Source organism: Clytia hemisphaerica, unplaced genomic scaffold (genome assembly GCF_902728285.1).
Source record: "Clytia hemisphaerica strain Z4C2 unplaced genomic scaffold, Clytia hemisphaerica genome assembly, whole genome shotgun sequence".
Lineage (NCBI taxonomy): Eukaryota > Metazoa > Cnidaria > Hydrozoa > Leptothecata > Clytiidae > Clytia > Clytia hemisphaerica.
In genome coordinates this window covers 1,496,382-1,508,735 of record NW_027103890.1, presented here as the reverse complement: position 1 = coordinate 1,508,735, position 12,354 = coordinate 1,496,382, and the positions used below count along the sequence as shown (strand labels likewise).

General features: G+C 33.8%; 1 protein-coding gene across 2 annotated transcripts; it reads left to right on the top strand.

Annotated features, from left to right (window-relative positions):
• Window positions 1-515: 515 nt before the first annotated feature.
• Window positions 516-11,066, top strand: LOC136808629 (axoneme-associated protein mst101(2)-like). Of its 2 annotated transcripts, none has more exons than XM_067065170.1 (9): window positions 516-550; window positions 5,142-5,237; window positions 5,490-5,531; window positions 5,784-5,939; window positions 6,400-6,483; window positions 7,386-7,433; window positions 7,778-7,939; window positions 8,227-8,385; window positions 10,665-11,066. In XM_067065170.1, exons 1-9 carry the CDS (start codon window positions 541-543, stop codon window positions 10,910-10,912), a joined length of 1,005 nt encoding a protein of 334 aa, XP_066921271.1. In that variant the 5' UTR covers window positions 516-540; the 3' UTR covers window positions 10,913-11,066. The 2 variants fall into 2 exon arrangements, with proteins under 2 accessions (XP_066921271.1, XP_066921270.1); XM_067065169.1 differs by lacking the exon at window positions 516-550 and adding an exon at window positions 4,238-4,312.
• Window positions 11,067-12,354: the final 1,288 nt, after the last annotated feature.

The window sequence follows — 12,354 nt, the reverse complement described above, 5'->3', positions numbered from 1 at the left end:
ACAAAGAACTCACTGGAAAGCTTTATTCAAGGACTTTTTTCTTGAACATTGGTTAACCTGTACGTAACGCCATTTTGTTTCGGCCTTCCTTCTTGCTCAACTATTCTACAGCCTTGCTTCTTCAAAGGGTGCCGAATTCAAAGGGAAAGAATAGGAAAACAGCGAGCGGCAGCGGCGTTTCTTATCCTCTTTTCCCAAATCTCTGGTAATAGTTACTAAAAAGTTAGCAACTGAGAACCAGAAAAAGCTCTCTGCGAGCTAGAAAAATCACCCTGTCAATCAAATATCACAACATACTTTCAAAAACAAACATTCAATCAACCACAATCGGGATATTGACAACTTCGGCAATTGCCAATCAAACTACAGGGAACCAATAAGATTAGCTAAAACAAAACATTACGTCTTCCTAAAACATCAAACAATAGAATTACAAGGACCACATACGACCCTTGTAAACGTGCTAAATGCTGGCATGAAACTAAACATCATCCTTTTTGAAAATTGCTGTAGAAGAAGAAGGACATCAATATTGAAAAAATGGCAGAAGGTAAAAATATCTTATTTTATATTACCCCAATTAAGGACTTACATTCAATCAACAAAATAGAGTAATTAAAATAATTTATGAAACTAATTAATCAGCGCTATTTTAAAAAAACTGCTGAGCTTGAGGATGTAGTATTTTGGATAATACTGATACTACATGGCCCGCTGATCTACAAGAAAATATTGAATTAAAGGGCCGAAAACTTCATTTGAGTAGATCTGAGTCAACTGATGACCTCCTATAAGCTCTTCAACTTAACAAAAACAACAGATAATCCTTAAAATTCATGACATAACTATTCGAAAACATTATCTTAAAAAATCTCAATAATCCAAGAAGATAATGAGTTATAAATCTGTTACATCAAATTATGAATATTAGAAAAAATTTCACTCTAAAAAATTATTTTTGACTTCTATACCTTCAGAAACATGACTTCATTATTTCCATGTATCTGCTCTCCCAGTTACATGCTAGGGTCTCTATCTCTTTAAAAATCTTATCGGCAGTACTCTGACCATATATATTTTTTTGTTTTTTGTTTTTGTTTTCATTTTCCATCAAAATCGACTTTTGACAGTTTTACAAGAACCAATTTAATATCATTGCGTTAAGAATTTCTTTTGCTATACATTGGTAAAAATATTGCTCCTTATTCTTAAAAATTGAACTAGTAATCGGCAAAAAAGGAACTAATTTTCATTTTTATCGTCGAATCATATAGAAACCATCCGATTTGTATGGCAAGCCGTCTTTTCTGGACTCTCATTTAATGACCTAATCAACGTTTTACAATAGAATTTGTGATCGTTGAACTTTGAGTAATCAGAAAAGCTGTTTTTCCATCTCTTTACATTCCTCTGTATAAACATATCACGGTAACTTTCACTGATCTGATAGTGCGCCCTTTTTAACTTTTTTGTTTCCATTCAAAATGACCGAACCCGGACGCCGATTGAAGAATTAGAGAACGCCCACCGTCTAACCACCTATCGCCCAATGGGATTAACAAATAACGAGTGTGTAGCTTGCTGCGCGAGTGACGTCAAACGCTAATCGTTTTGTCACTAATTTGGTCTTCTTCGTTCCAGACATTCGCGTGTGTTCCACTACGGATTTTTTTCATATTTCGATTTAAAAGCCTACTCGGTGCGAAAGAGAAATCGTGTATTTTTTAATACGCCGTTTATTAACTCAAATCAAATGACTTTGGAGGTTCGGTGAAATTGTGGCCTAATTGCCGTCCCATGTTTTGTCAGAAAGTTAGAGCAGTTGACGGTATTTTAGTAACGTATTTTTTTGTCATTCCATAACCAAAATACATTTCTCAATTAAAAACTATTCTTCCTTCACTGGCAATAAATTTTGCTCAGTTTCAAAGAACTAAGTAATAAGTAGAAACATGCCAAGTAATTAATTCCAAAAAGGCTTCCCCCAAATTATACACCATTTTAAATTTTTCCGTTATTTCGGAACCAAAATGAAATCATGGACTGCTTAATCCAGAAAAGGTCAAATATGCCCTCAATGAGTTTTTTTGATCACTTGTTGGCTTGTATTGGAATTCTGATAGCTAAAAAACAGGATTCTGTGTTTTCAAAGAGATATGGCTATGGCCGTTTTTTGGGACTAAAAACTTCAATTTGAAGGCTTTTTAGCCTGAAAAATTACAAAATCAAGTTTCTGGAATGGGCTTTTCCAGGAAAAAACAGTATACCCCATGTTGAGGAGGTCCATCCCTCTGTGGCTGGAAATGCTGTAACCCCCTGGAATTCCAGCCAATTTCAGGTTTAAACCCCTCTGGAATTCTGAATGTTAGTTGGATTTAAAAAGCTACCCCCATGAAATTCCAGTTATTTTTGACCGATTTTTGTATCTCCCTATGGAATTCCGCCACATATCAAACCTTACCCCCTTGGAACGGAAATGGATCTCCTCAACAGGGGGTATACGGTTTTTTCTGGAAAAGCCCATAATGTCATAGCTCTAAAACATTTGAAAATTAAAGTCTATTCACGATAAGTGTGCACTCTTTTTTCTTTTACCTATAACTTTTGAAGGAATTCTTAAATCTTTATAAATTTGGTATCGTTGGAAAGATATTACTGAGTGGAACAATTTGAAATAAAAAAATATTTAAAAAAATTCTAAAAATGAAGATGAAAATGAAAAGGAAAAAAATGAAGATCTAGTAGAAAAGTGCTTTAACTATCATTTTCACTGAAGTAAATCCTTGATCATCGAACGTTATCACTGTGAAAAAATATTTCAAAAATAATCATTCAGTCAAAAGATATCAAACAAAGTTATAAGCTAATTGACGTCTAAAAACGCTGTTTTCAGCTGTTTTCTGCTGTTTTTTTGGGGTCAATCTCTTACCAACTTTATATCATAACTTTATATTGAATAAATATTTTAATGAAATTTTTTCACAGTGATGATCAAAAAATCTCTCCATTGAAAATGAAAGTTATAGCATTTATCTACAAGATCTTCATTTTTTTCTTCTTCATTTTCATCTTCATTTTTAGAATTTTTTTAAACAATTTTTTATTTCAAATTGTTCCACTCACTAATATCTTTCCGATGATACTAAATTTGTAAATATTGAAGAATTCCTTCAAAAGTTATACGTAAATGAAAAAAGAAGAGTGCACACTTATCGTGAATAGACTTTAGTTCAAGGTACTATTACAAATGATATATATAAATTTGAAGATGTATCTGAAATAAAAAATTCTGCATCAAGATGAAATTTTGGTATCCCTTTAAAATAATTTTGCCCCCTGGCTGGTCATTAAAATACACTGTTAAATCAAAACAAAAAAGGTAGAGTAGAGCAGTCGGAAAATCTTTTTAAAAGCTTATTTTTCTCGAAATCTTGAAAATAGTGCTTTTTGACCAAATGCTAAATGTAGACGGGCCTTAAATTTCAAAACAAAGACTGAATAAAGTCTAAGTTAGGCTCTATCCGATCTATCAATCAAAACAAACTTATCGAGAACAAAAGCATTGCTTGTGAAAACGAAAGTGACACATACACAATAACACTATTAATTTACAGATTGATCTCCAAAGACTTCACCCACGCCATGTATTTGTTTCAAGGGCGATGAATCCGCAAGAGGACCTATCCTTTGGAGATATTCTTTAATGATGTTCATGAAAAAAAGCAACACGACTTTGAATGTTTTTGTTATAGAAGCTTGTTAGATAATGACAATCGCTGCATCCCTTTAGAGAAACACGTGGTGATGGCAGAGTAGGTTATCTGTTATAAGATAAGTAATTTACTCAAGCAAAAAAAATAAAAAGAAGGGATCAGAAAATCTGTCTGGTAGGTAGGTTTGTAAACCTACCTGTATTTCAAATTGCCCATTAACCTTTCTGATAATCTATACAAAAACTCCACAGTTCAACAATTTCTTGCAAATCCACCATAAAGACATACTGTTAAATTAGCTCCTTTATTGACAAACAAAATTTTAATATCCAAACTACATGACTGTGTCCGTGGGTTGAGTAAGACCACCTGGGTCTGGTATATAATACAAATGGAGGAAAATCTCATTGAAGGAGGTTCAACAATACGCTATCTTTCCATAAAGGAACTGAACAATTCTCCATCATCAGGGCTAAAAGAGTACCTTATAAATAGCAGCTTCTTGAGGACATCGTGACACGATCTTTTTTCTTAAAACTTAGTTGCTGAAATGAAGTCGTTGGTTTTATTTTCAGTGCTACTTTTGGCAACCATCTGTGGTGAGTATATGATATTTCCCCGGTCCTTTCTGAATATTCAGGCAATAAACGATTAAAGGAATCATAGATTTTCGAAGCGTGTTCAGTTATATACTGACATGTTTATCCTATTTTTAATTTATTGTAAATTGACTGTTCAGCTACTTTGTAGCACTGATTTTATGCTCTAAAATGCCTCCGTCTCGCAGTTCTGGGTGAAACACTTTCCGACAGCTGGGGTGAAGGTTTCTATCAAAATCCCGATAGTGTTACGATTCTATTCTTCCAGGCCTAAAAAATCCAGGGGGCTGGGATGGTTTTGGAGTGTATTTAACATTGAATGTCAAATTGGGATGAAGTCAATTATCCAGTGGGGCTAAAATTCGCTGCAGGGTACTTTTCCAACTGGATACAAAATTTTTCCAAAACTTTTCAGTTGTTGGGGGTTGTGTCCAATGAAGCATAAGCCCGAAGGGCTAGAAGTCAATCTCTTTGGTAGGATTTGAAGCCAACAAATCCTACCAAAGTTGCGTGGTCTTGAGCGACCCGCCTGGTTTTTACACAAATGACAGATTGAAACTAGAATTTGCCGCTTAATTTTGAAAAATATATAACTCGAAAACAAAGGAATTGCTAGATTCAATCCGTCATCAAAAATACGGCGCATATTTTAAGGCTTCAATTTTTCTTGCCTGAGAAAGGTTAGAGATTGACCTCTAGCCCTTCGGGCTTGAAACTCAATGGTTGTGTCTGTGTCGCAGAGGTGTTGTAAGGAATTGATTATAGGAATAGGTTAAGAAGAATTGTAGCCTGGAAAATCTATTCTAAGTTCTCTCGTTTTTGTTTTTAGCTGACGCTCGGAGGAGCAAGAAACATGACAAGACACTCAGCAAAACATTATTGGACCTCAAAAGGACTTCTAACCTCTTAGAAGATAAACTTGAAGGTAAGAATAAACCGCATTCGAGTAAATTACTATATATTGATCCCTTTGGATAAAAGGCACCATAAAATATTCTCTGTAATTCGAAGAAAATTTTTAGTTCTTTGAAAATCATTTTTGAGAGAATAAACAGTATTGCTGCTGGGTTTTCTTTTTAAAGCTGTTGAATTAGTTTTTTAGGGATTTTTATATTCTTAATTTAGTCTGGGTCTCTGAGATTTTGTTCCACTGTATAGCGATCATTAATTTTTTTAGCATTTAAAAGACAAAGCGGAGAAAAAAGAAAAGGTGGAAAAGGTTAGTGTTTTGATTATCCATATTAATTATTTGCTAGCTCCATGTTTTGAATAAGAATCAGAAGGAAAGCTTTTTGGAAACTTCCGGTACGATACTCAACCTCTGAGGCTCAGGGTAAATTATGACATGTCAGACGTGGAGCGCTATTGTAGAAGTCTTTCATTAATTACTTGGCAAACATTGATAAAAATATACGAAAATATTTACTTGACCAAATATTTCAATCTCAGTCCACTTTTTCTAATTTGACAGTAAAAGTATGCAGAACAAAAGGAAAACTTTGCAAAGATGTTGCAACAGAAGAAGCATGTCAGGAGAAATTAGACATTGCCAAATCAAACACAACCAAAAAGGAACGCAGAAGGGCTCGTATGGCTTACAAAAAGTGTGAAGCTTGTGGACAATGTGGTAAGTCTATTGCAAGAATATTCTCAAAAAATATGGAAAATTATATTCATCTCTTTTATTTTACATCCTAGCCCAGGGGATGGAATACTTAGGCAAAATGGTTGTCGGATATGTGCAAGTCCCTCAAAGGGATAAAAAACCCATTAAAAAGCAATTGAGTCTCTGTAAGGATTTCAAATTTATGAAATTCATAAATCAACTCTAACGAAGCGTCATAAATTCTTGAAATTTGGACTTGAATCGGAAGTTCTTGTCTTGGGAAATAGTGTCTCTAAGTTTGGCAAAAACGTCAAAACGGACAAGATTTTCAAAATTCAGTCTGTCTAAGGGCCGTGTTTTGGACTTTAAATCGGACATACCCTTCATCTTACAAAGCTAGTACCCGCAGGCATTCCATTGGTAAAAAATAGCTCTCAACATTTTTCGTTTGATTAATTTTCAAAATTCTTTGCAAAACTAGTGATGCCAACTTTACCACCAACAACCCCTCAAGCCACTGATCCAGATGTTCCAGAACCCACTGTACCTTCAGAAGTTGAGGAAGGTGAAAGTAGACTTTTTTACATATTTCTGTCTCAAATATATGCTTTGAAGGAAATTTTGCACTTGGTCAGGCCTTCATCTTGGCCATAAATGGGCTTTTCCAGAAAAAAAACCGTATACCCCCTGTTGAGGAGGTCCATTTCCGGTCCAAGGGAGTAAGATTTGATATGTGGCGGAATTCCATGGGGAGATACAAAAATTTGTCAAAAATAACTGGAATTCCATGGGGGTAGCCTTTTAAATCCTAGTAAAATTCAGAATTCCAGAGGGGTTGAAACCTGAAATCGCCTGGAATTCCAGGGGGTTACAGCATTTCCAGCCACAAAATGATGGACCTCCTCAACAGGGGGTATACCGGTTTTTTTCTGGAATAGCCCAATTGATAAATACATTGTCCTTTGTTTGTTATTTTGTTAAGCACATATTTAGTATAATCCATTTCGTTTTAAAATCTGGTCAGATCTGCTCTAATGGTTAACCTGGTGACAAAAAAAATAAAAATGGTCTCATTTTAAGCCGGGATAGGATAATGAATGAGCTTAAGACACTTGAAAAAATTTTCTTCTGGGTCAGATTATTCTCAAAAAGAAAGTAAAGACGAAAAACAAAACTTTTTTCATTCTGGACGTTTCGATACTTCTTGTATCATGATCACAAGCAAATAGTTAGCTTACAAGCAAAAACGTTTTGAATAATTATCTGTATGTGTATGTATGTGTATTTTATGACCCATAATTGCTAGATGTGATTTTGAAATTTTGATTTATCAACAGATTTATATGTCTTTACTTTACTTGAGCTTAGATACCTCAAAATCAGACCCCGTGGAATTTAAAACTTCACCGAGTCAATGAGACAAGATAAGTCTTTTAATAACCCTTTCTTATCCAAAATACTTTCTAGATTTTAACATGGACATGGCTTTCCAATTCAGAAGACAAAATGAGGAAGGTAACAAAAGTAATGTTTTTATTTAATGTCACGTGATACTTTTTAAATTTTTGTTGGAAATTTTATGGCGATTTTTCAATTTCTGGAAGCTCGCATATATAATAGCCAACTTTGGAGCCTCTCTCTGACAAGATTGGGTCAAGCAAACTTAATATGCAAATCAATTGGGGAAGGGATGAATATCTTGTATCCCCACTAGACATTTGATCCGTATAAAAGTATCTAGAGTCTTGTCCATTAAAATAAAATATTACCGATACTCGTTTGCATTTAGATTATCCCCTCTATCCTCTACGGGTAAGAATTCATCGTAGCACTGAGACAAGGGTGTTTTTATATTTCAGATAAATTCTGTGCACGTAGCAGAGGCAAGCTTTGTAAAGATGTTGAGACCGCGGATGATTGTCAAGGAAAACTTGAACTTTCAACATCGGTAAACGCAACAAAGAAAGAAAAGAAAAGAGCACGAAAAGCTTTCGAACGATGCGCTGTTTGTGGCGAATGCAGTAAGTTAAAGATTAAGTAATTTAGTAATCATATATCATTCAATGGTTTCTTTATTTCAAATTATAAATTTGAGTTCAATATATTGATCTGTTGTGTTGAGTGGTTCAATTTAGCCGCTATTAAATCAAAAACCTTTCATTTCAACCAAACTCTTAAAAGATCTTATTCCTAAGCTACAAACTTTCATTTAAGGCTATGCTGCTGATGCTTTTTTTTCTTAAGCCGTTTACTTCTGACAATGGTTATCAGTATAAAATCTTTCACATAAATTTTGTTCACTTTACAGAGAAAGCCTGTCGTACGAGAGGCAGACTATGCACAAAAGTGACAAGTGAAGAAGTTTGCGAAAAGTTGAATGAAATTGCTCAAAACGACAAAGTGCCTGAAAAGAGACGAAAAAGGGCTTTTGCTGCTTATGAAAGTTGTGAAGTTTGTGGACAATGCAGTAAGTTTATAACCTTGTATCAAGATGGTTATTGATCGCATCTAACAGAGATAGGGTATCTAATCAGCATGATTACCTGGTTGATGTAAATTTTGAATTTTTTAAACTAATATAATGGGAACAAGACGACTTGAAGTCGAAAATTTCGCCCAGAATTTGAATTGCATGGGAAAATAAGAAGTAGAGATTGAAGCTAATCTGAAATCTACTTTACATCGAGCCTTCACCCTCTATCAAGAGTTATTGATTTGATTCTTATAAAGTAAATGCTTATAAAAAAATAAATATGCTCATATTGTGCGCCGTCCCTTGTTTACCTTGTAAGAACTTACTACCGAAAGGCATGTCACCGTCTATCAAGATTTATTGATTTGATTCTTATAAAGTAAATGCTTATAATAAAAAATAAATATGCTCATATTGTGCGCCATCTCTTGTTTACTTTGTAAGAACTAATTACCGAAAGGTATATTCCCGTATATCAAGAGTTACTGATTTGATTCTTATAAAGTATATGCTCATAAGAAAAATAAATATGCTCATATTGTGCGCCATCTCTTGTTTACTTTGTAAGAACTAATTACCGAAAGGTATATTCCCGTATATCAAGAGTTATTGATTTGATTCTTATAAAGTATATGCTTATAAGAAAAATAAATATGCTCATATTGTGCGCCATCCCTTGTTTACTTTGTAAGAACTAATTACCGAAAAGTATGTCACCGTCTATCAAGAGTTACTGTATATGCTTATAAGAAAAATAAATATGCTCATATTGTGCGCCATCCCTTGTTTACTTTGTAAGAACTAATTACCGAAAGGTATATCACCGTCTATCAAGAGTTATTGATTTGATTCTTATAAAGTATATGCTCATAAGAAAAATAAATATGCTCATATTGTGCACCATGTCTTGTTTACTTTGTAAGAACTAATTACCGAAAGGTATATTCCCGTATATCAAGAGTTATTGATTTGATTCTTATAAAGTATATGCTTATAAGAGAAATAAATATGCTCATATTGTGCGCCATCTCTTGTTTACTTTGTAAGAACTAATTACCGAAAGGTATATTCCCGTCTATCAAGAGTTATTGATTTGATTCTTATAAAGTATATGCTCATAAGAAAAATAAATATGCTCATATTGTGCACCATGTCTTGTTTACTTTGTAAGAACTAATTACCGAAAGGTATATTCCCGTATATCAAGAGTTATTGATTTGATTCTTATAAAGTATATGCTTATAAGAGAAATAAATATGCTCATATTGTGCGCCATCTCTTGTTTACTTTGTAAGAACTAATTACCGAAAGGTATATTCCCGTATATCAAGAGTTATTGATTTGATTCTTATAAAGTATATGCTTATAAGAAAAATAAATATGCTTATATTGTGCGCCATCTCCTGTTTACTTTGTAAGAACTAATTACCGAAAGGTATATTCCCGTATATCAAGAGTTACTGATTTGATTCTTATAAAGTATATGCTTATTAGAGAAATAAATATGCTCATATTGTGCGCCATCTCTTGTTTACTTTGTAAGAACTAATTACCGAAAGGTATATTCCCGTATATCAAGAGTTATTGATTTGATTCTTATAAAGTATATGCTCATAAGAAAAATAAATATGCTCATATTGTGCGCCATCTCCTGTTTACTTTGTAAGAACTAATCACCGAAAGGTATATTCCCGTATATCAAGAGTTATTGATTTGATTCTTATAAAGTATATGCTTATAAGAAAAAAAATATATGCTCATATTGTGCGCCATCCTCTGTTTACTTTGTAAGAACTAAATACCGAAAGGTATATCACCGTCTATCAAGGGTTATTGATTTGATTCTTATAAAGTATATGCTTATAAGAAAAATAAATATGCCCATATTGTGCGCCATCCCTTGTTTACTTTGAAAGATCTAATTGCCGAAAGGTATATCACCGTCTATCAAGAGTTATTGATTTGAATCTTATAAAGTATATGCTTATAAGAAAATAAAGAAAAATCAAAACTGTGAAGCTAAAGACACAAATATATGACGTAATCCAAAGAAAACCCTTGTCAGTGGTTATACGAGCGTGTAATTTGTAAATTAAATTTAGTGAGTTCGTCCACCGTATCAAGTACTTTCGTTTTCTAATTTTTTTTCCGCACCGCCGCGAAAGACTATCGTAATACTTTCGCTAGGCGAAATTAATAATATGATTTTCAAGTTCAAGAAAAGAGTAAGAGTGTAAGATCATTATGAATTCTCAAAAAATATTCACTTTTAGCTGTCAAACCGACCAAGCCTCCAACGGCCCAACCATCTGCCTCACCCTCTGCCAAACCCGAAGGAACTAAAGAACCCGAAAGCACTGCAGAGCCAGAAGGAACTGAGGCACCCGAAGGAACAGAAGAACCCGAAGTAACTGAAGAACCAGAAGTAACTGAAGAACCAGAAGGCACTGAGGAGCCAGAAGGCACTGAGGAACCGGAAGGGACCGAAGAGCCAGAAGGTTCTGGAGAAGAAGAGGAGTGAAAAACGTGATTGAACTTGACATGTTTTTAATTTTTTTTAACATTTGATACGATGAAAATGGACGACAATTTTAAATAACACACTTTGTAGACATTAAAGAAGCACGATATTTTGCACTGTTTCCTTTCTTTCGAAATAAATTTGATAATTTTGATATTTTTGTAACCCGTATTTTATTTCCCAAATAAACCTGCTGCGCTGAAATGTAAGCCCGAAATGCTAGTTATACGAGTTTTCTCAAGATAAGGAAATCAATAGAGAAATGGTATGAGTTGTTTTGCTCAAAAATGATCTTTTAGAACTTGAAACTTTCCAGCTTTACATCTTGAAAGCTTGAATATAGAGATAGTTCTATGTAACCTTCCTTAATACAACACGAAACGATTACACAACTGGTACAACTGTGTCTTCTTGCTAAAATAAGTTTAAAATTGATAAGAGTAATTTGAGCTCTTAGTGTCCAAACAACGATGTAAAAATAATAGATAACCAACTACCTCTAGAAGGCACTTCTCCCAAGAGAACAACCATTGTTTTCCTATTGAAATGAGCACTCCTTTATATAGCTCTGTGTGCAGTGCGTGTTATGCTTTTAGCTAGATTTTGACACACTTTTTGACATCCACTGAATTGATAGAAAATTTGAATTGTTGTTTACTGCAAATTTTGGAATTTTTTTCAAAAGATAAAGGTACCAATCTTTAGACAAATTGACTACGGATCGGCCTGATACCACTTAATCTTCATCTGGATAAATAAACGCTCATAAAATGATGTTATCTGAAAAATATATGTGTGATTTGAAGTGCGATATCTCACGAATGAAAAGTGCATGAAGGTTGCCTGATACAAAATAAACAGATGAATGTTTATAGAACAATAATATCTAATTAAAAAATTCCTTCTGTGAGGCTGCCTATAGGAAAATACACTTCTTCTAACCCAAATTTTGGAAAAATATACATCACGTGATCGATTCTGTCCAATAGAAGGTTGCAAATGAAGCAAGTTTTTATTTAATTGCACTTTTTATGATACAAAATGTCATTAATATTTTTACAACCGTAACACGGATGTTTTTTGAGAATCAAGGCAAGTTGGTTATCTATTATTTTTACATCGTTGGTCCAAATTTCTGCAAAGAAAATTATCACTTTGTAGAAATTTGGACGCTGAGAGTTTCAAAACATTCCACTTTCGTTTTTTCACCTCATTCACGAAGTGTTTTAAAAAACGAGGCATTGTGGGAACTTTTTTAACTGAATATGTTTTCGATGTCTTACTACAATGAAAACGGAATAGGAAACCACACGTGTATTCCAATCGGAATAATAACTAATACTTGCTTGCCATTAGCGTTTTTCAGTTCTAGAAACCCGTTCGTGATCATTTTACCGAAAACGTAGAAGAATCGGATTTAGAATGAAAAGTCTTCTGGAGGA